This window comes from Myxocyprinus asiaticus, chromosome 30 (genome assembly GCF_019703515.2).
Source record: "Myxocyprinus asiaticus isolate MX2 ecotype Aquarium Trade chromosome 30, UBuf_Myxa_2, whole genome shotgun sequence".
Taxonomy (NCBI): domain Eukaryota; kingdom Metazoa; phylum Chordata; class Actinopteri; order Cypriniformes; family Catostomidae; genus Myxocyprinus; species Myxocyprinus asiaticus.
Window position 1 is genome coordinate 19510564 of NC_059373.1, and position 26455 is coordinate 19537018.

Here is a 26455-nt window from a genome sequence, read left to right on the forward strand (position 1 = left end):
CACCATCTGTGTTTACTTACAAAAAGCTGTTTGGAAGTCTCGAAAAATAAGTGTAGGGGAATTTGAAAGTCCAACATTACCTCATCTAAGAGGAATGATAAAAAAAAAAAAAAAAAAAAAGTTTGTAAAAACAGCAGAGAACCAGACGTTAGCAGAAACCAGCATGCCGAAGAACATTATAGGTAGTGAATGGACTTAAAATCTGGCATATAAAACAAAAATATGTCCATGACACAACAGTCAGAGGAAATTAAGTTTATTAAATGATGCATTACACAGTCAAGCGAAAGTGAGCTATATTAAATGATACGTTTTCACATTATGTCTTAGCAGGGTTTACAGCATATCTTGGTTTATAATCATATTTGTTAAAAAAAAAAATAATAATTTAAGCTCACACTTTAACAAGAAACAAAGTCAAAGAGCTTTGCAGTGAATGCAAACACATGAATGAGAAATGAAAGACTTTGCCATGACGAATGAAAGCAAATTTTATTTGGCATGTTTTAAAAAGAGCAAACACAAGGTTAAATGAAAGATAAATTGCTGATGTGAGCTGGAGGTTTGAGACCACAAGGCAATGCAAGAAAGCCATCGAATTGAAACTTTGGTCATTTGGCTCTTCCATGGCTAATGTGGACATGGTCTTGAAAAAAAAACAAAAAACAACAACAACAAAAAAAAACATAAAAGTAAAACAAAAATCAAAACATACAGAATCAACTTGAGTGTCCCGGAATTTCAGTTGTTTATAATTCACTTAATTATAGATCGCTTTAAATAACAGATATCAATTTTCCATTTTGAAAAATAAGTGTTATAATCTATGGCATGGAATAAAATGATGATTGTCAATTTACATAGAACTATTTGGAATATAAAACCAAAGAAAATGAAACCTTCTGGCAGCTCCAGGACACTCCTACATTCTTAGGAGGTAGTTTTATGGCAAAAATATATGGCCTGATGTGTAGTGACTTGCATGTTCTGGTTAATAGTGCATATTTTAAGGCCAGATATTCTCCATAATGTTCCATCCATATATGCAGTTCTAAGGCTACATTAAGACACAGGTGAGGGAATTTGGGTAAGAGAGGCAATAGCAGATACAGCCCTTAATGGCAATACCTGAGTCAACTGTAACTTTTGACTGCAAGATGTCACTACATATCCAATAGTTGTGATCAACTGGCCAATGCTAAAACTAGATGCTTGGAAACAATACAAAATGTTGTATCACGCTTTAAGTCTAATGTTAGAATTGCATTTTCTGTGCAACATTGATACCCAACAAGTAAACGTGGTACAAAAATATTGTTTATATAGTGGCTGTGGTCGATCACAAATAATTCTGTAGGCTCTTGCACAGCTTTATGTGGGCATCAAACCTCTCTGTTGGGGAAATTGTTTTGCAATTTCTGAAAAATTAGGTTAACAAAAGAACAATAAATGAAGTTTATGCAGCATTTATCAGGCTTATGAGGTACTTCACATCTATACACTTTGTTTTTGAAAAGACCAACAAGTCATATGGTTCCTTAGAATTCCTATTATAGCAGAAAATACCTCGTCTTAAATATTCTTAGTCTTTATGCCCAATTAAAACAGGACATCCTTTAAACTGCTTAGAAAGTGCAAAATACAAATACTGATCATTCTATGCAGCATTCACTCAAGGTTGCATGATAAATGTACAAATTATTTGATGTGGCGCTGAGTATAAAATTTCAAAGGATAGTCCATTAATCGGGGTGGGATCAATCTGAAAAGGCACATATAAAAACAAAAACACGCTGGACGTTTTTAAGCTTGCCAATAACCAAGTTTCCATCCACTTTTTGTTTTGTTATCGACAAAGTGAGAATTGTGTAAAAAAAAAAAAAAAAAAAAAATGCAGGAAATTTGCCGTTTCCATCCAAATGGACTTTTATTGATAAAAATAGTGTGCGTAATGACGTCATGCTTAAACACTTTCTTGTATAAGTTTTTAGTCCCCCCGGTCCTAATGTTGCGCCTATCGCAGATTGCCACCGGTTCCGACCCGAAAGCGAATCGTCATGGCCCTGTTCAAGCTGGCAACCTGTACCAAGTAGTGGGGGAAACTTTCGGTCTTAAGAACCATCCATCGATGTGTATATACTGTGTGCACAGCTATTAAAGAAAAATTGATGCGATATAATATCAGGGTTTACATATGATACATTCCTGATATTCAATAGGCTATTCTGAACAATCATCTCTAAAGCATCGCCATCACAACTGCATTATGTCCCGCTTATTTGTCCAGCAACTTTTAACGATCAACTGAACTTGATAGTCATCTCAAATTAATTTTAGTGTCCTAATGCAATTTACATTTTCTGAAGAAGCTCAGCAAATGCGATCCGAGGTAAAGAGGGTTAGATTTAAAATATTTAAAATGTTCAAAAGGTCATTTTCTGAAAGTGAACTCAGCATTGGACAAATAGTTCTGATAGTTTATAGTCTTGAAAAAAAGTGTAGAACATTCTGAAAATGTCATTCAGCTTACTTTTTTAGTCTACAGAACAGGGTAAGGCTAATTTAAGTTTGTGTAAAGAAAAGGCAATTATATAGGCCTAACAATATTTTTTCGACAATAATAACAATAATTTAATATAATTGGGCTGCGTTCCAAAAAAGCACACTGACGTTTCTCTCCTAGTATTGTGTATTTATTTTTAATTTAAAACATCTTGGTGCACAGAAATATGTTTTTGGTATTGTGGGCTAATTCCATGACTGCCGTCTATTATTTTGAATGGTGTGGAAAAGCAACTTTAATAAATAAACGGATGGCTACCGTGATTAAATTAATCACAAAGAGTAGCCATTCATTTGTTCTCCGTGCACTTGCCGATGACAGGTGCATTATACGAGATATTTGCATTGGCACTCCTGGAAGTGTCATGACGCAGATGTGTTTTCAGCATTGGATCTATGCAGGTATGCCGTTAAGACCAATCCATAACAGTGCGAGTAATGCTTCACATATCATAAACTGGCTTTCAAGGATGTATACCTTGTCGTCATGATTAACACAGGTTAATGATTGGGGTAAATTCTGTCATGTGACACTATTTTTGCATTACTGGCAATTTTCTCGAAAAAAAAAAAAAAATTCCAAACCAGTTTTTCATGACATTTGAAGTAGACAGAGTTTATACGCTAGAGTTAAATGGAAAAATATTATGTCGTCACGTGAAATTTTAGCGGTAATTTGCATTTCCATCAGCTATATCAGTAAACTTTTTGAAGCGCTACACTTTGTCGCAAAAAAAAAAAAAAACCTTGGATGGAAACATAGTTAATGATAAACAAAAATCTTCTTTCCATACAACCTTTTGTACCTTTATATTTATCAAACTCTCTCAAGAAACTCAAATGCCAGTGTATCAGAATGCTTTGGAACACATCCTCAAGAGTTTGAGAGAGAAGAAATCAAAATTGAATTCCCTTCAGAAAATGTAGCAAGGTAAATACACTTCAACACTTCATCTTAAAATGAAAATGCTTAAATATATAGCTTATCTGAGACCTGACACTACCCTTATGAACTTTCATCAAACAGATCAAATCTAATGAGTGCGAATTTCAAAACTCTTTATTGCAATACTGGATATAAATCAAGTAAAAGAATCAAGTATAATGCTAGCACTCTGAAGACATTAAAACTCAATGATAAGATTGCCATTTGACACAGGTTGACGAGCTGCTTCATAGGAAAATGTTGTCAGTTTCCCAAACATACTGTACATTAAACACAAGAGCAGTGGTCATTGGATATTTCTCCCCATCTAGACATGATCTAGAAAAGGCCCCAGTCTGAAGAAACCATACCATCTCAACCACTACATTTTCATTTGGCAATAATCTTGGCCTGAACTGAAGTCCACCCAGACACAAGCCTTTGTGATGACTTGATAAAATCAGATTCCTAGCTATTGCTCTCCATAGATCTGACCAGAAGATCCGAGAATAGCTCCATTTCCACTCAAAACTAATGTAAAAATTACCAGAAAGAATCATTCTGATTGCAAATAAATTATGTCTGGAGCATGAATAAAGCTCTTTTTTGTTGTTGTGCAGTTCTCAACAAGCTGATGAGTATTCTTTTATCACCACATTTTAAAAAGAAAAAAATAAAAGATCATATTTTGGTCCCCTGCAATTTTATTACATGCCTAAACATCCCTCATGTTGATCCACCACAAAAATGGTTTAAAAAAAATGTGAAACAAAACTAAACACTTAACACACAGTATAGGCTTGTGTTGTTTGGTCACAATTATTGTTCTTTGTCATGAGCAGATATACATATATAAGGGATATTTAACGTTAGCACCTGACACCATTCTGAGGTAGTTTAAAAAGTTTTTTTAAAAAGCTAGGTTGTGATTACGCTCTCAACTATTCCAATTAATTCGTCTCAACACCCCATTTCCAACTTACATGCATGCTCATATTTTAATCAAAAAAGTTATTAGCATGTAATGCCAACTAATGGTACTGTGCTCTTAACAGTATACTAGAGACATTGTAATCCCTCACAAAATGGAAAAGCTTCAGGTTTGGTCAGTTACACTATTTTTCAATGAGCTAAAGAACTTGGAAGTGGAAAAAAGCCAAAAGAATTTGTTCTGAAATTTGTATGGCTAAATGAAAATTATCTGACAACTAATGAACTGAGTAGGTGTTTAGTTTGTGCACAATGAACTGGGGCTTGGCAAGTACTACTATCATTAATATGGGACCACCACAGAGAGTTTGCTGGTAATGCAAAAAGGGCTTAGAAACAGTGATCAGAATCTGGCTTAATGGGTCAAAATATGAACATAAGCATTACAGTACAGCACCACAAACATCAGCAATGCACAGATCTTTGTGCCAGTGTGTATTCTGAATCAATTTCCCAAATGTTTAAGCCACTCCATGTGTTAATTTAGTACTCTACAACCATGAATGAGTTATAGTTCTCTCTCCGATCATTAAAGCCTAATGACTCAATGCAGCTTTAAATTTGCATGCATGAAACCAAGTGGAGCAAACAAATGCAAATAATAACATGGATATTATGACCACTATTTCAAAATGCAGGCATATGAAGTACATTCAAACTGTTCGTTTGTATCCTTGCGGTCTGAGCAGGTCATAAAGGTAGCATATTTCTAGGCTTTCCACCTTAAGATGTGGAAAAGCAAAGAGGAAAGTTACAAAAAACTACTGCTATATATGTAGAGCGAGGCTTACGTTTCTGTTTCAGACTAAAACTAGTGCAAATGTCTAATGTAAATACATTAGCAATATATCTCATAAGGTTGATAAGACACCTCTTACTGAACATGGGGGAAGCACAATTCTCTTGATGAGATTGGTATTTTGCATACAACATTCAAACAGTGGGGCACCAAATATGTAATAAGTCTGACAGTGACGGCTTAATAATCAGTAGCCGTAAGCCCTAATTTTACACATTATTCCAACCATGATGTTTAAAGCAAAAAGGCATGTGGACATTGTAACCCCACACAAAGCTAAATAGATACTAAGCTAAGCAATATACAAGAAGCAAAAATCAGAACTCTATTAATGATGATGCAAGAGACATCCATGAAAGTCAGCATAATGGTAGACATAACATTGATAGATAAATAATTCTAAGCTTCCAGGGAAAAAATTATGCACAATTCAAATCTCAGTTAACACTATCTCTATTTGAACTCGAGATGCTGCAGCAAAGATAGAAGTGTCTCTATAAAATCAGCATTGTATTCCGTTCCTCAGCCTCCCTTCCATCTACATGCAAAGATGTTTGACAGGAATTATTTAAATTGAACAATTCACCTTGTGTCCAAACTAATTTAAAAAAGTGAATTGTCTTATTTATGGAGGCAGTGAAATCGTAAAAAAAATCATAAAAATAAATCAATTAAAAATGTAGGACTTTCAAGTCCTTAATTCTTACATTTTGGGGTGCATACAGCATATACTTTACAGCCACAATCTGACAGTTTCTGTTTAAAAAGTTAAAAAAGTACCAGAATACATAAACGTGCCGGCTCTGAATGGAAATGAGTTTTGCATAGTGTAAGAACTCAAAACCTTCTTATGTCTATTATAAATTTCTAATAGAGTAGTGCCAATGCATTTGTATATGAACTACAAATGAACAAGGCCAAAACACTGGTGCTGAGGAGCCTACACTTTTCTCAAACCTTACAATCTGTATGCAAAATAGTAACACCACTTCTGATATAGTGCAAAAACATCTTATATTTCATACTTGAGAAATTGCATATGTTGTAGACCTTTGACTAAGGTGCTGATTTTTAAAGGTTAAACTAAAAACTCAAACTAGAAAATGAGATTGTTCCAGAATATATCTAATTAGTAGTTTAAGCAATTATTTCATCTCACGTAATTCCTGATGCTAAATTATAAATACTACTTATTCAAACCTAAAGTTAAGAAAAACAAGAAATCAAGGTGACACGTTCAAATGAATACATGAATAAAGCAATGATGAATTGCAATTTCAGAGGACAGAAAATGGTAAAACCGACATTTACACTATACATTTATGAACATTTTTATAGCATATGTTTAAAATATGTGTTTAACATTTAAAGCAATAAGCCACTTGTTCACATATAATATTCTTTTGGATTCATGTCTGACTTTCATCTGATACTTGCAGCACTCAATATTAGTTTTGAATACATAGCTTAAACACTATCCAAAATGGGAATGGTTAATCATCTAGGATAAATGACAGCAGGTATGGCCTCTGAAGAGATGAGAATGGAGAGAGAGAGAGAAAAAAAAATAGCCATTTTAGAGCATGTTTTCAAGATTTTTTGTGACATCTAACACTAAATTCAGAGGGACAAAAATATAACTTTCCCATGTGTAATTATGAAGAAATGACCAGTGCGGTATGTTACCATAATACAAGTAACAGGTAACAAGAGGTAGGACATCTAGTCATTTCCACACAACTGCACCCAGAAAACATATTCATGTTCCACAGGTAGGCTTCCATTTCAAAACTACCAGAACTAAGGGTCTTGTGTCCATTGCTCTTCAAAGTGCATCTACTTTCACAAGTTGCGAGACCAGCGCCAAATAATAACATAACACAGTCAAGTACGTGAAGACAAGCTAAAATACCCCTTACACACAGTTTGATGGGTTTAGAGTTGGCAAAAAAAAAAAAGAAAAAAAAAAAGACATAAATTGATAGCAAAGTTTCAGGGTCAGAATGTCATAAATTTCCACCAGATTCAAAATCGAACATATCCATGATCCTCTCTTACAGTCTATGATTTTCTTGTTTAAAAGATGAGGCTGAACAAGATTAAAAACCAAATGGTTGTCTCAAACTCTAGCACCTACAATTATGTCCCATTGTGCTTCAGTTACGGTCGGACATTAACTAAAAGTACATATGTAATCTTGTTTCGCTAACAGGAATAATTGAAAGCCATATAAAGAACATCCAATTGTTGATAATAAAAATAGAGTGTTTTGTTATGCTAATACTGCTACAGTGGGAATAGGGTTTGCACTATTTACACTACTAAAAGTACCCAGCATTAAAATGACTACTTTACAAATGTTCTAAATTCATATTCACAAACATACCACTAAAATCTCTTGGTTAAGAATGCATAGTTAGAAAAAGATAGTTAAAAATTCCCAAATATTTCAAGTTAAAATTGAAGCATTATATGGGGAAGTGAGCTTACAGTTAATTAACTAACAAGACTCAATCAATTATCACTTCACATGATATCCTCTAAAAGCCATAGAACTGTTTACATTAAAACAGTACACCAAGACATATACAATGTATTGCGCTTCAATTTTAACTAAGTTTGTATTGATTTTCTCTTTAGCAAATGTTCCTCGTAGGTTACGCTAACCACCACTTGCCTAGTGGCCCAACCCTGTCAGTCTACAAAACTCCTTAAGGTCTCTAAAAGAAAGAAATTCACACAATTATTTTTGTCTATAAAGACAATCTTGGGTTCTCAAAAAAGGATTGGTAAAATTCTCATGATGAAAACCTACAAGTTATAGACTATTGAGATAGCTTCTGGGTAAGAAATCTAAGGTGCATTTGAAATTTGTATAGAATTTTCACTCCAACCTTGTCGTGTCTCTGTGAATAATGTGACTGATATCAGTGTTATTCTTAAACACTTGCCCTTCTCCCTCCCTTCCCTGCCCTCAAAGTCTTGTTTGCCTGTATGGTCAGCTGGAAAGTGTTGATTGAGGAACTGTAATTTACAGTGTTTAAACCTCAACACCAGCACAGCACAATCAAACTTCACCATTGGAAACATTACAGAGCACAGGGCTACAGATCCTCAAATATTCAGCACAAAACTGGCCTTGTTTCAATGTGGGGACACATTTTGAAATTAAAATCTCAAAACAGGTGCTTGAACAAAGTGTAAAGTAATACATATTTCCTGAATGGAGTTGTGAAAAAGAAAAAAAACTGAAATCATGTACCCACCCACCGAAACCTTAGGTTGTTACGATCACAGCGGACAAGTAAGAGAGAAATGCTCATGGCAGAAATTATAAAATTCGTTCAAGATAATCTCATCATGAAAATGCTTCGAATCTAAAGATATTAGTATTTTAAAAAGACAATACTTGAACAAACAATTGACTATTTTTAAGAGCTGTTTCCACACAGAGAATACTGGCTTAGGTATACGGAGGGTGTCACTGATGAGAACCAGTCTCATTTGAGTGGCAGAGAACCAGAAAACTGATTGTCAGAACAATTTCTACATTCTCACTTCCAAATAGCTCAACGTGTTCTTGATTCTGCACTTATTTTAAGTTACAATTTTCCAATGCAAGCATATGACAATGCTTGATTAGTCATGGAAGGACAGGTACAGTAGGTTGACTGAGCCCTGGACTGAACAATATATGACACCAAGATAAAAATTCATATTAGTACAAATAAATGTAATAAAACAGGATAAGTACTTTTGTCCTGAAGTCCCCTTCTGCTCAGTGCACTTGCTTTGCTGATAAATAATTTAGCTGTGGAAACTGCCTCCCCACAAGCCCTAAACCTGATCCATGTTGTCCTAAACTAACCCTAACCCATTGGTTTGAAGAGTTTGTAAAAAACTACTGCTCAACAGTCTCCACACCATGGCAAGAATATTGAACCAAGACCCCACCCCCTGCAAATGTAACTTTCAGTGTAAAAATAGTTTACATTTTTGGATTGACTATGTAAACATGGTAACCTCTAATTTGACATGCACATGTACAACAGAGATACACAACCACACCCACTTAACCAAATAATAATAATAAAAAAGATAAATTAATGAATTCACATCTTACAGTTCTAAAACTCATGACAGGATTTTAAGTATGTTTGGAAATTACTACGTGGGCATTATGAAACCTAACAGCATGGAGATTCTGGAGTCTTTTTTTGTTTTCGTCTGAAAGTACCCATTATACAAATGAGGCACACACACAAACACACACACACCGTGCTGTTTTGAGGAGGAGGGGCTTGTTTCTGGTTATGTTCACGCGAAGTACATGGTGCGCAGTGTGTCCTGGTGGATTTGCACAGCTCTGGCCAGGGCCTGTTGGTCTCTGCCGTTACTCTGACCTGATGTGTGGCTGCCCTCAGCACTGCAGGGAAACAGATCAGAACCAGAGGGACAATAACGTAAAGCACATAGTTATTCCATGCTTAAAGAAGATTAGATTAACACCTGAGCTAAACCTGTATAAAAGGAATCTAATACAATGAGTTGGAAGCATTTCTAGGGATTACCTTGGCATACTGCCATTAAAGGAGCAGACACCTGAGCAAATTCAGAATGTTATTGTGTAGCTCAGTGACAATGTGTATTTCTTACAAGGCTTTATATGTTTTTAAAAATGTTCTGTACATATAACAGCTTGGGAATATAGGTTTTCATTTCCTGATTTCACTTAGGATAGTTAATATTGTTTACCAACAATCTGTTTAGCAAAACGTAAACTCTACAAACCAATGCCATTCACTTGGTCTAGGAAATCAAGACCCCTGCCATCGGTACCTGTCGTGTTCTTTGTCAACCAAGTGGTAGCGTGCACGGAATGCCACCAGGTGGGCGTAATAGGCTGGTGCAGGAATGGAGACAGAGCGGGTGCAGCGCACATAGGTGTGGCACAGCTGGTAGGTGAGGACCTGCAGCTCATCAGAGGTGAAATGGTTGTCATCCCACAGCACATGATAGTGAGAGGGCCTGCTGGTTCCCTGTGAAGATTCAGCAATTAAAAAGAACAGAATCACAAACTTAATTGACATTCACTCTTCAAAACACCAACTAAGAATACATAATTTCTCAATATATATTTCAATTAAACTCTATTTAAAATGAATGGTACCTGAATTCCGGCATGACTACAAAGATAGAAGTCAAACTCCGATGGATGGGTAATTTTGGTGTCGACTGTGGTGCCAGCAGGAATGTTGCCACTCTTTCCAACCTTGAATACAAAGAGACAATTTGAAAGACAAATTTAAGAGACATGGAAAAAATAATAATAATAATTAAAAAAAAAACATGATAAAACCAGAAGTTGACAGGAGTCCTCTCTTTTACAAGCATTATTTGTACAAGAAAATCTGCTGTTTGAACAAATTCTTGAAAAACAAATGTAAAAAGTGTAAAGGCATTTCTGATGCACAAGACGTTTGTTTATTTAGACCAAGTGTAACAAAAAGGGTGGATTTAATATTCTGTTGAATATTTTTAAGAATAATATTTAATATTCTTTAAGGGTGTAATAAAAATAAAATAAAAAAAAACACCTAATACAACTTAAACTACCTACCAAAGGCAATTTTCATATTGTAATGACGTGAACCCTACCAGTTAACTCACCACCAGTAAACAGCTAAATAAACAATTTATTCATAATTGGATGTTGCTTCCTGTTTGTATGGTTAATGTTTTTTTATCCCTTTCTTTACAACTTTTTAATTCCTCACTCATTATTACCATGGATGAAAGTTTCAATAACCATATTTCAGAGTTCCCAATTGTATGCATGCAAATGACAATGAGATCCAAAGATGTACGAGACTCACACAGAGTGCCATCTTTATTTTGCATGCATTTTGTTTTTTACATTTTCATCTCATAAGGAACTGTTTTGCAAATTTGAGGCAGAAATTGGTGGCTCCTAAATGCAAATTCGGTCACACTTTATTTTACAGTGTTCGTTAGGGATGGGAATTACCAGACATCCCGATTCGATATTACAACGATATTTACATGCCAATTTGAAATGTTTTGCTATTTTTAAAGTACTGTGATTTGATGTTTTGATATATTTAGCTGTGTTAACGCCTTTTTCTCAGAAAGAATTGTCTAATGAAGAACAGATGTGTCTGAAATGACAATTGTTTCACTCTGCAATTCACAATTTGCAAGTTAGGGATGTGCAAAACTATCAATTTAAAACTACCAATCGATCAGTGTGTGCATTGTCTGTGCTATTAGTCTACTAGTCAGTGTTTAGGATGTATAACTAGGCTGCATTATGTCCATGTTACATAATCAGATATATGGATGTTAAGCACAGCCTTTTAACAGGGTAAATAAAATAAATAGGCTAAATAACTATAACCTCTTATCCCACCAGAGTATGAGCGGAGCGGGCAGAATTCCACCGGAGCAAGGAGCTCATTTCACAAGATTGTCCTCAGCCGGCCGCTCACTTTCCAGTCCTTTTTCATTTCTCATGCAGCAACATGAATGTGTGTGCACTTCTACACTGACAAAACATTCGGTGTTTATGGCTGTATTAAATTCAAGACTTTAAAACATTTAAGATTTTAAACATAGTGGATTAGGCTATTACATATGAGGCAGTGATTAAACTTGGAGAGATTCGCGATCTGCTGGTGACAGAGGCCGAATCCAACAACAGACCATGGTGAGATGAGAGTGCAGAGGCAGTTAAAAAAAAACACTGATTAGTTTCCCGGACATCCGTCTGTGAAGTAGTTATTACTGTGGACATTTGTAGTTTAACATCGATTCGCACGGGCTAAGCGATGTCTGTATAAATCGCAGAGATGGGAGTGTCGACTGCATTTACACACTGCTATCACACATAACTGACCCATCAGAAAATGTATTTAGCTATGCTAATTAATTATGAAGTGAAAAATAAATGTGCATATACTATATCTGGAAATGTATTGGAATACCTGGTAAAATACAACAGAACTGGTGACATTAGCGAGACAATTCTACATTACACACTTGAATTAAAAATATAGGCAATCCGTTCACATTAATGTAATTTTATCTGCCCCTCCAGAAAATATATTACGAAGCGCAAGGCTCAATACAATTTTCCCCATTAACTCTACTCAAATCACAAAATTAGGTGCTTGTGTACTTTTCAAATGTTCCTAATCAAAAAAAAAAAATCATTCTTGTTTCTTACTTTAAAAAAAAAACATGCATCAGTCCAAACGCATCATTGTTGTGAAGCGCATCTTACATTTTCTAAAGTCTCTTTTCACTTCAGACAGATGCTATACTGGCTTTTTAACAGCACGTCAATTCGCACGGGATAAGTATAACCAGGGCTTATTTTTACCGGCCGTTTTATTGGTAAGACACAAAATGGCGAGCTGTTTCTAACAATGACCGATTAGCATAAGATTAAAATCTGAGAAGCTCTGGTAATTAGGTTATTACATTAGCCCACGTCCCCATATGAAATAATCCCGTCCGAACTCAGAATAGGGCAGAGAGAATGTCTCACTTTCTAATTTCATGACGCTCCACTTCAAAATCGCTCTCACTCATGAGTGAGGAGCGGAGCAATGACTTTTGAACTTGAGCGATGGAGTTGAGCGATCACACGTGAGCGAATATTTGAGCAGAGCAACAACTTAAATACAGAGCACCACAAAACCTTTTATGCGCATCCCGGATGCAAAATGACACGCTGATGCGCTTGAAGTCACATGTCGATCAGCTTCGCATTCAGAAGTGCAGAAGCTGTTAGATGATAAATATTGTGGGGGGCGTGACACAGTTAATGGCATCCAACAATCTGAGAAGCCTTTTTAAATATAAACCATTTATTAAAGCGGTGTCAGACAGAATCTGCAGAATGACTGCTGACAAATAATCTCCACAGCACCTCACAAATAAACCTTTGGATTATTCATAGTAACAGGAACTTTGATCACAGCAGAGGATTTGATGTCCAACAGTGAACAAGCAGCACTTTGATGACTTTAGCAGCGGTGCATTAAATAACTAAATGTAAAGAATTAAAGAGATGAAACTTCTCAGAGAGAAAACCTGTTCATATGGAACTCTGCACAAAGCATCCTACATTTACCTATCATTGTATAAGCATTATGCTAAACATGTAATTTTTTTAATTAAATAAAAAATATATATATTTTGCATCTGGTCGACAACAGAATTGATTTTTTTCTCCACACTTAGTGTTCATGCTACAGTGTATTTACAAAGGTAATTACTGAGTAATATTAATAAACTACATGTAATTATAGAGCTGCTTGTACTTGAATTTTGTTATTACTATAGTAATTAATAATAGTAACATATAACATGTGCAACACAGACACTGTAAAATTAAGTGTTCCTGCAAATTTTCATTAAATCAGGTCCTTTTCTGCCAGCGACTCCAGTGTAGAGTTAAATTCCAGTTAAGTAACCAACCCGTTCATTCCTGTCCATGCAGAAGAGCCTGGTGTGGTGTCTCTTTTGGACTACTACAAAGGTGATGCCTGGCTGGTAATCTTTTTCTAACTTGATGCAGGCCTCACGGATAGCCAGCAGCTCATGCTGCAGAACCTACAAAGGTGAAGATTGATGAAATGTCTCTGCATCACAGGCTCAAAACATGCTTGCGGTCAAATGTTCTTAGCAAGTGTAGGCAAAACATGTAGGCATGTAGCTTACTTGGTTGAACTGCCCCTCTGAGATGCCGTCTCTGTAGTAGATAATGCGAGTGGGTTTGAAGCGTGTGGATTTGTAGAACTGGATGAGCAGCTCTCTCACCATCGTGGCCAGATCCTGAATAATGTCCTGACGGTGCTGCTGCACCCGCACCGTGGCACAGTATCGGCTTGGGTGGGCATCCATACTGCCAACCACCTAAATGTTGGAGAATGTAGAAACATTTATATGACATTCTTCAATAGTTAGCATTTACTATAGCATTTCTGTCCCACTAGAGGGCTACTTCTATCTTTGACGTTAAAATCCTGCTGAAAGCCTAGGTTACATGGTGCACCTCAAAACTGTACCAGAGGTAGAAATCTCATATTTATTTTATCAGTGCTACTTAGCACTGTGCAATGCACATCGATATATGATTAATCACGTACGCCGATATCACCCAGATTAAGATCTGGCACACAGAGCCACAGGTGAGCCGAGGCACTCAGTGTTTATTCAGACATAAATGAAACAATAACTAAAATGCTTGTGGTGTTCATTTGTTGCCATAGTCCATTGATGAAGATGTGGGATTTCGGCGTATGATTAAAACACTCGAGCCACGACATCCTGGACCCTTCTCGTATCCCTATTAATAGCAAGGTTCCTTCTATAGTAATGTACAGCTTCCGAATATATGTTGAGTTTGAAATGCACTTTATGTTGATGCACAACGCATAATAGTGCAGGTATTAAAATATTGATTTATTAATTAAAAAAAAAAAAAAAAAAAAAAATTTTTCTCTATAGTTCATGACCCTAAAGAAAATTAACCATGGTTTTACCATAGTAATATTGTAGTAATCATGACTGCTGTCACCAGGGTTTTCTTAGCAGAAATCATGGTTTTGATACAATTAACCATGGTTTTACAACAGTAACACTGTAGTTTCCATATAGTAATCATGGTTTTACTGTATATTATAACCATGACAGTAACCATGTTGACTTTGGTTACTATGTTTTTACAACAAATACCATGATTAAAATATGGTTACTGTAGTAAAACCATAATTTTTGTTAAGGGCAAACCTGTTGAAGTGTTTACCAAATACAGTATTCTTACTTTGGATTTGGAAGTAATATTTTTCTATTTTTTTCCTGAACATACCAAAATGTACTGAAAGTATGACCCTAAAACCATGATACAGACTGAACCATGAGAAATGTTAACCTTTACACCCCTAGTAGAAAGGACTTCTTCAAAACCTCTGTGGTAATGTAAATGCAGTGTGCTTTGGGCATGTATGTGTTGTATGAATATTCGAAGTTTTGTTTTCCTAATTCTTTTAATTGGATCAGCATCGATAAAAATTACATCAGTGCAACCCCTGGACTGTCAGCCTGCTATACAGCTCTGCTGGATGAAAAGAACAGGTCTGTCTAACTTACAGCAGCAATAGAGGGTTTCTTGCCATCTCCAGCTGGGGGGTGAGTCACATCTGCACCCAGAAAGATGACTGGCTGTTGAAACACTAAGGGCCTAAAGAACAAAAACAGTGATATACAAACAGTAAAGAATAGTTCAGTGAAAGCTGTGCTTGTTTCATAGTTACTTGCTTCATGAACATAGATTAATCTTTGTAAAACTCAATATTATTCCATTTCTTCACTGGGCTTTCACAGGAGTTCACTTGTCATGGGGAAGTAGCCCAAGATTTAGAAGACAATCATACAAAGGCCTACAGACTACGAAAAATGTCAAAGTCCTTTGGAAAAGCTGCCCTCACCTGCCCTGTGGAAGAAGAATGTTGTTGACTCCACCTAGTTTGACATTAATCTTGAGACAGAGGTTGGAAAGGGTCTGAGGTGTGGTCTTCTGTACATTCTTTACCTGGACACATTGTGTGGCCATGCCAAGAACGGTGTCTCCAACACGCTTCACCTCAGCTAAGAGACGAATTAAAATGTAGATGTTTACAACCTAAACACAGGTTGAAACACTAAAGTATTACGTAAAAGAGAAGGATAAAAGGGATAGTTCACCTAAAAATAAAAATTCATCATATACTCACCCTCATGCCATCCCAGATGTCTATGATTTTCTTCTGCAGAACACAAACAAATATTTTTAGAAGATTTTTTTCTGCTCTGTTGGTCCATGCAATAAAAGTGAATGATAACAAAGCCAGCATAAATGTAATCCATACGACTACAATGGTTAAATTCAAATCTTCTGAAGCACTATAATTGGTGTGGGTGAGAAACAGATCAATATTTAAGTCCTTTTTTACAATTAATCTTTCACTTTCACTTCCACATTCTTCTTTTGTTTTTTGGTGATTGCAATCCTTATGCATATCACCACCTACTGGTCGAGACTGATCAAACGCTTTATAGAAAAAAGGATTTAAATATTGATCTGTTTCTCACCCACACCTATCATATCGCTTCTGAAGACATGGATTTAACCATTGGAGTCTTATGGATTAACTTTATGCTGGCTTTATTAGATTTTTTGGAGATTCAATGTTCTGGTCACCATTCACTTGCATTGTATGGACCCACAGAGCTGAAATATTCTTCTAAAAATCTTCATTTGTGTTCTGCAGAAGAAAGTCATACACAACTGGGATTGCATGAGGGTGAGTAAATGATGAGAGAATTTTCATTTTTGGGTGAACTATCCCTTTAACTTACCATAAACAGGGGTCTTCCCAGGTAGGATGACCACCACCAACTGTAAGCCTTGATAAGTGTACTTGAGATGTTTGAACATGGGCTCCACGCTGTCTGCTCCCTGGGCATATTTGCAAAAGCATGGCTGGCCCTGAATGGGCATCCCAGCATCACGAGAGATCTTTCGGAGCTGGTCAGTGAAGGCTCTACAAAAAACAAAGTAAACAGTTTAACTGTGATTATATTTGTAAAAGGATGGAATTTAATGATTTCATTAAGTCGTAAAGCACAGGCGCTACGTAAAGACTTACAGGTAGAAACATTCAGGACAAAGCAAGACTTACTTTAAAAGGAGTTCAGTGCACTGCCTCTGTGGAGCAAAGCAGGCAATAGCCCACACTTTGATCTCAATACCTGTGTGGAACTGCTTGTTCCTCATGTCCCACACACCCTGAACTGGGGTTGCTATTGCTTTGTTCTAAAATGGTCAGACAGACACAGTAAAATTAAGCAGATAAAAGGACACACCCCACATTAGACAGAGATATCTAGAATTCAACCAAATAAATGTCAACCAGAACATGTTTATACCCTTCCTCCATAGAGAATTGAAGGGGCCTGAAGGACCCGACCGTTGACCTCAGTCATCTCCTCTCTTACCATGACGCCAAACTCACGCACATAAGGATCAGTGTTGAAGTTGGCACTTCTCATCTGCCACGCACAAATGAAAATCCTTGTGAGAAATTGTGTGGAGGTGTGATTTAGGATACCTAATACACATCACAATAAAAACAAAGGAGAGCTGCACGTACAAGTTTGCTGATCTCATCCTGACGGTCAGGCGCAGACCTGGCAGTGGCACGTATCATAGTGGAGGTCTGATTGTCAGTCAGTTTTTTGATGCATCTCTGCCCAGCTACTATGTTACAGACCTTGAGAAAAAAGAACAATAACATTTAGGGACAGGGAAACAAAAAGGGATGAAAAAGAGTAAGATGCATTCTTGACCAACCTCCAGGGGAAGGTAGGTGTGTTTCTGCTCCTGACCAACTTGTAAACATGGGAGATGTGGGTATCGCAGCACCAGTTTGTACTTATCCTTGAAGTACTGTGCGACAGTGCATTCAATGGTCTGACCATTCTCTTGCTGCAAGGGAAACCTGTCGAACAGAAAACATTTTTAAAGTCAATAAGTTTTATCAGTTCAATGAGGAATATCAATTAAGAACCATAAGCTCCACAAGCAAGCCAACATGCATTCAGAAATGGGAAAATCTCTATTATTTTCATGCAAGTTAAAATAAAAACGTATAAATAAATGTCTTGAGAAAGGAAATCTTACGTCTGATGGCTGGCTGGTCTCCTTGTTACATTACACACCCTGTATTTCCTCTTCATCTGTCCACAGTGCGTGATCTCCACCTTCAGACCTGACAGGTGAAATAAATTCAGAGTTCAGAAATCAAGCAATGTTAATGCCAAAGCAGCCAATGGACATGAAACTAATCACTGTAAAAAGTAATCACCCTTGATCTCCTTGGTAAACTTCACTCTTTGGGAGTCTGTTAAGGGCTTCTGTTGCTCTTCAATGCTTTTAAAATCCAAAACCTCACACATGAACTCAATCACAGGTTGAGCTTTGTAGAATGCAGTTGCAGACACTAAAATAACATTTTATATAAGCATTACTAGAAGCAAAGTACATCAAAGATTTGTTTAAATCCAACAGAAGTTGGTGCACTCTTACCATCAATGTTAAGCATCATTTTCCAAAGGGACGGTCGAACAGACTGGTGGAAACCAAACCAAACTTCTCTCCCTCCACCGAGGGGGTTGGAGCAGCCTTCAGAGGGAGTGAAGAATGAACGTCCAACTGGGGTGTACCTGCAGACACAAATACAGTATGATATATATTATGGAGTCAAAACCAGGACACCAAAACAGAGAAATGAGCATGAAGAAGGATGAAGCAAGAGACCCCCTACTGGTGATATGGAACCCAGTGTCACGATGTAACCACTAACCTCATAGAGGGCAAATGTCTCATTACAACATCCAGAGCCTGAATGGTCTCAAAGGGGATGTTTGGTAGTCGTCCTGACAGTGCTTCGTGTAGAGCTTGCAGACTCACACAGGACATCCACTTTATAGCTACTTTAAAGCTCCTGTCCTTTCCCTCTCCTGGAATTGTGACCTCCAGCTCCACCTAAATGAGCAGTTTGTCAAATCAGTATGATGTGACACCATATAAAAATGTAGAAAGACATCAATGTGGAATTTTGAGACTTTTTCAAGGTATTGGCTAAAGAAGGAACATATCAATTCCAATCAAACCATTCTTTAAGTCATTCAAGCATACTACTTTGAGAAACTTGAAAAATTAATATAATGAAGCCAACACTTATCACTACTACATTTAGTGCATACTTTGTCCCTTCCAATGGGTAAAGGCATGGCAGTGTATAGATTCTTCCTCCCATCATACACAGGCTTTCGATCTCCAAAGATCTGCGTTTTAAAGTGCTGGACCATGTGCTCAACAATTTCTCTACAAAATAAAACAAGTCTGTGAGTAGAAATGCGCTTCCAATTAATCAGCTGACTGAAATTTCAAAGTTTTTACCGGTTAACTCTCCGTGGGCATTTCTCAGGCTTGATGTCTATGTCATAATGGTACACCTCCAACTTCGGTATTTCCATTTCAAAGAAGTTGGCCTGAAGCTTGATTGTCCTACCCATTGTGCCGAAGTCTGGCCGTTGAGGCGGTTTGAAGACATACTCTGGTGCTGGTGGAGACAGTGGAGCTGCAGGGCAGATACACAAACAGTTTCCCTTTTTAATATATTTAAAAGAGAACAAAACAAGAAAATTTGGTGTTTTGAAAGAGAACAATTGACAAATCCTAGCTAGAATAAAGGCAATCTCTTAACTTTCATGCACTTTAAAATGGCATTGAAATAAACACATGATTGCTCTGACCAGCATTAAATGAATGCAAATTATACAAAAACATTTACCACATTAATTAGAAGAATACACATAAAAATAGAGTATATAGTTAAACTACAGAAACACATAAAAGCACTGCATTTACAGTGTGTTTAAATTTGTAGACACAATTTGGCGAATTCACAATAAGACAGACAATCATCGCATTCAGACACATAGCCTAAAAATATTTTTGACCACGTCAAAACTTTCAAGCTGGTTATGTCTTTTTTTTTTTTTTTTGCTCAGCAGACCTTCAACATAACCATTTTTTTTTAAGACTATTAGAGTGCTGCTGTGCCAAAAACTCAAGCTCCACACTTCATCTGTGCTGTGCTTAACATCCCACCCTTTAACGTAATTTACACAAGAATAAATACTACTAACATCATTAGTACCTAAACCATCTAACAATTGGAACATAAATAATTCAAATATATATACAAAATACTTGAGTATTTGGTGAATCGTCAATTTATTGTCATCAATCAAAACTCTCAACAGTAAAATAAGACATTAATTTGTTTGAAACCTTTAATTTGTATTTTTTTTCCCTTTTCTCCCAATTTGGAATGCCCAATTCCCAGTGCGCTTTTAAGTCCTCATGGTCGTGTAGTGATTCGCCTCAGTCTGGGTGGCGGAGGATGAATCCCAGCTACCTCCGCATCTGAGACCGTCAATCCACGCATCTTATCACATGGCTTGTTAAGCGCGTTGCTACGGAGACATAGCACGTGTGGAGGCTTCACACCATCCACCGCAGCATCCACACTCAACTCACCACACGCCCCACCGAGAACGAACCACATTATAGTGACCACGAGGAGGTTACCCCATGTGACTCTACCCTCCCTAGCAATCAGACCAATTTGGTTGCTTAGGAGACCTGGCTGGAGTCACTCAGCACGCCCTGGGATTCGAACTAGCGAACTCCAGGGGTGGTATGTTTAAAACCTTTAATTAAACATTTAAAGGCAACTTGGTTAACACAACTGGGATACAGTACTGAAAATATACGCTAAGCTTTTAACAAACCAGCATAGTCAGGCTGCTTACCAGAAACATCTGACCCTGAGGATGGATGTCCCTGACACAGCTCAGCAGCTGTAAAAGACATAAGTTTGATTTCAACATATCCAAAAATAGTGATCTTGCACAGAAGCATATGTAAAACCATGATAATGCTGCCTTTTAACCTAAAATATGGGCCTGCTATAGGCTTTCTGTGCAAAGTCAAGGTAGCAGCTCTGTAAACACACAATCTTTCGGATCAAATGAAAGCAGTGGAATTTAGTGATTAATACCCATCAAATATGAGATTAGGTTTGTTTATTTGTCGGGGGAAAAACAAGTCAAAGTTAATGCAAACTTGTTAACATCTAAACTCAAAAACCTTCTTCAATGTTCAACGGAATCCTGCGTATCTCAAGTCTTTGCTGAAAGATTCCCTGAGGCGTCACAGCCCATTTTATCAAACCTAAAAACACAACGCGGCTGGAAGATACTAGGGACGTGGACCCATCCCGCAGGTCTGCAGGCTTTTTAACTCCTTATCACCAACACCACACAAGCAACTCAACAACCTGCCAAATTCTCCCATGCACATGTGCCAGGACCTCATTCCATTGAGCTGCAGCAACTTCTATTCTTTATATCATTGTTTCAGTTCAGAGGCTTCACACATATCACCAATAGACATTTAAGCCCACAAACTAATGACTTCATCAAACTAAACTGTAAGATAAACGTGCTGTATTCTTATGGCTTCTTTTTATTTAAGAAATAGCTTTTGTAAGTTTGGGAGTTTCTGAATGCTTCAGACTAAACTGCAATAAAAATGCTCAAAACAATAAAATAACACAATCAACTCATAGTTTTGCATTTTTTTTAAACAGGTAGCTCCCAGAAATCACATACAGTCAGCTTGGCTAAGAGTTAACTTTACACATAAACTGTTCCCGTGGTGAAACATAGTTCGAATATATAACAACATAATTACGTTTAATTACTTAAAACTGAGTTTCAGGTCAATCTGTTGCCAAACTACCAACGTTGAAACGAACACAAAAACTGTTGAACCAAGACCTTTAAACTACTCAAAATTTCCAACGGTGATACATTAAGCAAGTGAGCCATATTAACGTATTAAGACTGACGTTGTGAGAGAGTTTAACCAGCTGCTGCTGTTGAATTCAAAAGCCAGGTCAACAAGTTTAGCTAGCTGGCTAACAATAACAATGGGCCTACAAAACAAACCCTCGACAGAGATGCGAAATAACACTTCAGTAACATAAACCAAATCCTACTTTGAACATGAATGTCATGTACAACCAAACGGAATTAAATTACATTTTAATTTTACACCAAAAATACCAAACTTCTTCGCCTAGCATTTCATCGCTAGCACGCTCGTTAATCATAATAATACTCACCACCAGCTGCAGCAACGGGATACATTTTGATTGCTTTCTGCACCTAAATTCAATCGCACGCCAATTCTTTTTGCTCTTCAGATGCCACGTAACACATGCGGCAACGGAAAAGACGAATTTATTTTAAATCAGCATCGAAATAGTGAGGAAAATAGAGATTACTGAGAGCGTTTCGTTACTGGAGCACGAGAGCTGCGAGCCATCCCATCCCCCATCACAGCACGAGCTCTTATTTACCCTACGTTCATTCACACACTTTTACACTAACCTACGAGTGGTGTATCTCAGCGTCTCTTTTATGTTGTATTTAATCTCTTTATTAAAATTTAGCAAGACTCATATCAAATTTAATGGATGTTTTGTTACAACAATATCTACATAAGACTGTTGGTCATGTTGCGTCATTTCCGGGTGTGTTTGAAGATAATTTTAAAATATTATTTAGGAGCATATATGGATGTAAAAGATCTAATATATATGTATATATATATATATATATATATATATATATATATATATATTAGATATATTATTAGATATATATATATATATATATATATATATATATATATATGGCGGCCAAAAGTTTGGAATAATGTACAGATTTTGCTGTTTCGGAAGGAAATTGGTAATTTAATTCACCAAAGTGGCATTCAACTGATCACAAAGTATAGTCAGGACATTACTGATGTAAAATACAGCACCATAACTATTTGAAAAAAAATCATTTTTGATCAAACCTAGACAGGCCCCATTTCCAGCAGTCATTACTCCAACACCTTATCCTTGAGTAATCATGCTAAATTGCTAATTTGGTACTAGAAAATCACTTGCCATTATATCAAACACAGTTGAAAGCTATTTAGTTAATTAAATGAAGCTCAACATTGTCTTTGTTTTTGAGTTGCCACAGTATGCAATAGACTGGCATGTATTAAGGTCAATATTAGGTCAAAAATGGCAACAACAAAAAATTAAACAGCTTTCTCTAGAAACTCGTCAGACAATCATTGTTTTAAGGAATGAAGACTATACAATGCTTGAAATTGCCAAAAAACTGAAGATTTCATACAAAGGTGTACACTACAGTCTTCAAAGACAAAGGACAACTGTCTCCAACAAGGACAGAAAGAGATATGGAAGGCCAAATGTACAACTAAACAAGAGGATAAGAACATCAGAGCCTCTAGTTTGAGAAATAGACGCCTCACATGTCCTCAGCTTATAGCTTCATTGAATTCTACCCGCTCAACACCAGTTTCATGTACAACAGTAAAGAGAAGACTCAGGGGTGCAGGCCTTATAGGAAGAATTGCAAAGAAAAAGCCAATTTTGAAACAGAAAAAAAAAAAAAAAGGTTAGAGTGGGCAAAGAAACAGACATTGGACAACAGATAATTGGAAAAGAGTGTTATGGATCTTAACCCCATTGAGCTTTTGTGGGACCAGCTAGACTGTAAGGTGCGCGAGAAGGACCCAACAAGACAGCCACATCTATGGCAAGTGCTACAGGAAGCGTGGGGTGAAATGTCACCCGAGTATCTGGACAAACTGACAGCTAGAATGCCAAGGATCTGCAAAGCTTTCATGGCTACACGTGGAGGATTTTTTGATGAGAACTCTTGAAGTAGTTTAAGAAGTTCTGAACTTTTTTTCAAATTGTAATAGTAATTTTTCACGTTATTAATGTCCTGACTATACACTGTGATCAGTTGAATGCCACTTTGGTGAATAAAAGTACCAATTTCTTTCCATAAGAGCAAAATCTGTACATTATTCCAAATTTTGTGTGTGTGTGTGTATATATATATATATGTATACACAGGTGCATCTCAATAAATTAGAATGTCGTGGAAAAGTTCATTTATTTCAGTAATTCAGCTCAAATTGTGAAACTTGTGTATTAAATAAATTAAATGCACACAGACTGAAGTAGTTTAAGTCTTTGGTTCTTTTAATTGTGACGATTTTGGCTCACATTTAACAAAAACCCACCAATTCACTATCTCAAAAAATTAGAATACATCATAAGACCAATAAAAAAAACATTTTTAGTGAATTGTTGGCCTTCTGGAAAGTATGTTCATTTACTGTATATGTACTCAATACTTGGTAGAGGCTCCTTTTGCTTTAATTACTGCCTCAATTCGGCGTGGCATGGAGGTGATCAGTTTGTGGCACTGCCGAGGTGGTATGGAAGCCCAGGTTTCTTTGACAGTGGCCTTCAGCTCATCTGCATTTTTTGGTCTCTTGTTTCTCATTTTCCTCTTGACAATACCTCATAGATTCTCTATGGGGTTCAGGTCTGGTGAGTTTGCTGGCCAGTCAAGCACACCAACACCATGGTCATTTAACCAACTTTTGGTGCTTTTGGCAGTGTGGGCAGGTGCCAAATCCTGCTGGAAAATGAAATCAGCATCTTTAAAAAGCTGGTCAGCAGAAGGAAGCATGAAGTGCTCCAAAATTTCTTGGTAAACGGGTGCAGTGACTTTGGTTTTCAAAAAACACAATGGACCAACACCAGCAGATGACATTGCACCCCAAATCATCACAGACTGTGGAAACTTAACACTGGACTTCAAGCAACTTGGGCTATGAGCTTCTCCACCCTTCCTCCAGACTCTAGGATCTTGGTTTCCAAATGAAATACAAAACTTGCTCTCATCTGAAAAAGAGGACTTTGGACCACTGGGCAACAGTCCAGTTCTTCTTCTCCTTAGCCCAGGTAAGACGCCTCTGACGTTGTCTGTGGTTCAGGAGTGGCTTAACAAGAGGAATACAACAACTGTAGCCAAATCCCTTGACATGTCTGTGTGTGGTGGCTCTTGATGCCTTGACCCCAGCCTCAGTCCATTCCTTGTGAAGTTCACCCAAATTCTTGAATCGATTTTGCTTGACAATCATAAGGCTGCGGTTCTCTCGGTTGGTTGTGCATCTTTTTCTTCCACACTTTTTCCTTCCACTCAACTTTCTGTTAACATGCTTGGATACAGCACTCTGTGAACAGCCAGCTTCTTTGGCAATGAATGTTTGTGGCTTACCCTCCTTGTGAAGGGTGTCAATGATTGTCTTCTGGACAACTGTCAGATCAGCAGTCTTCCCCATGATTGTGTAGCCTAGTGAACCAAACTGAGAGACCATTTTGAAGGCTCAGGAAACCTTTGCAGGTGTTTTGAGTTGATTAGCTGATTGGCATGTCACCATATTCTAATTTTTTGAGATAGTGAATTGGTGGGTTTTTGTTAAATGTGAGCCAAAATCATCACAATTAAAAGAACCAAAGACTTAAACTACTTCAGTCTGTGAGCATTGAATTTATTTAATACACGAGTTTCACAATTTGAGTTGAATTACTGAAATAAATGAACTTTTCCACGACATTCTAATTTATTGAGATGCACCTGTATATATATATATATATATATATATATATATATATATATATATATATATATATATGTACACACACATCTGTAACTATATATATATATATATATATATATATATATATATATATATATATATATATATATATATATATATATTTATTTATTTATTTGTGTTATTTTATTACCCAATGTCACTGGTCCATGTATTTATGGATTTATCTATAATTTCTTATTGATTGGGGTGGCGTATAATTTGAAAAATAATTCAGAAGGGATTCTAATCCAATGCAGAAATCTGATAAATGGTAATATATGCAAAACCCACACTGTATATGAAATATGTGTTCATATGTGGTTTTCACTACTGTACAACAAGTGGCCATTTGCATAAATTTCCCAAATACTTGTGAAATTTTAATATGTACAAATATGCTCAAATATATGAACTCTAATTTTATATACACAATAAATGTTCATTTATGGCCATATATCCGATTTCTGTATGGGATTACCAATATTCTGTTTAATATTGGCAAACTTTGTTAAAGTAATTGCTCAAAATGAAAATTCTCTCATAATTTACTCTGTCTCATGCAATCCCAGATGTGTATGACTTTTTTCTGCAGAACACAGATGAAGATTTAGAAGAATATTTTAGAAGAATATTTCAGCTCTATTGGTACAATGCAAGTGAATGGTGACCAAAACTTTGAAGCTTCAAAAAGCACATAAAGGCAGCATAAAAGTATTCCACACTGCTCCAGTGGTTTAAGCCATGCCTTCTGAAGTGATCCAATCCAATCCGTTTTGGGTGAGAACAGACCAAATTATAACTCCTTTTTCACTATAAATCTTGACAGCAGTCCCCTTGGCAATCATGATTTCATGCTCGATTATACCTCATCTAGCGCTCTGCAAGTGTCACACACTAGGAAGTGTAATCGAGCTTGAAATCATGATTG

General features: G+C 36.7%; 1 protein-coding gene across 1 annotated transcript; it reads right to left on the bottom strand.

Annotated features, from left to right (window-relative positions):
* Positions 1-240: 240 nt before the first annotated feature.
* On the bottom strand, positions 241-22345 carry ago2 (argonaute RISC catalytic component 2). The gene is made up of 20 exons (XM_051664286.1): positions 22106-22345; positions 20730-20777; positions 19309-19489; positions 19113-19233; positions 18710-18891; positions 18433-18569; positions 18212-18346; positions 18028-18115; positions 17698-17845; positions 17498-17617; positions 17274-17396; positions 17027-17160; positions 16704-16888; positions 15794-15953; positions 15456-15546; positions 14025-14219; positions 13782-13916; positions 10447-10548; positions 10116-10315; positions 241-9702 (listed from the first exon to the last, which is right to left on the bottom strand). Exons 1-20 carry the CDS (start codon positions 22128-22130, stop codon positions 9594-9596), a joined length of 2619 nt encoding a protein of 872 aa, XP_051520246.1. The 5' UTR covers positions 22131-22345; the 3' UTR covers positions 241-9593.
* Between the last annotated feature and the right edge of the window lie 4110 nt (positions 22346-26455).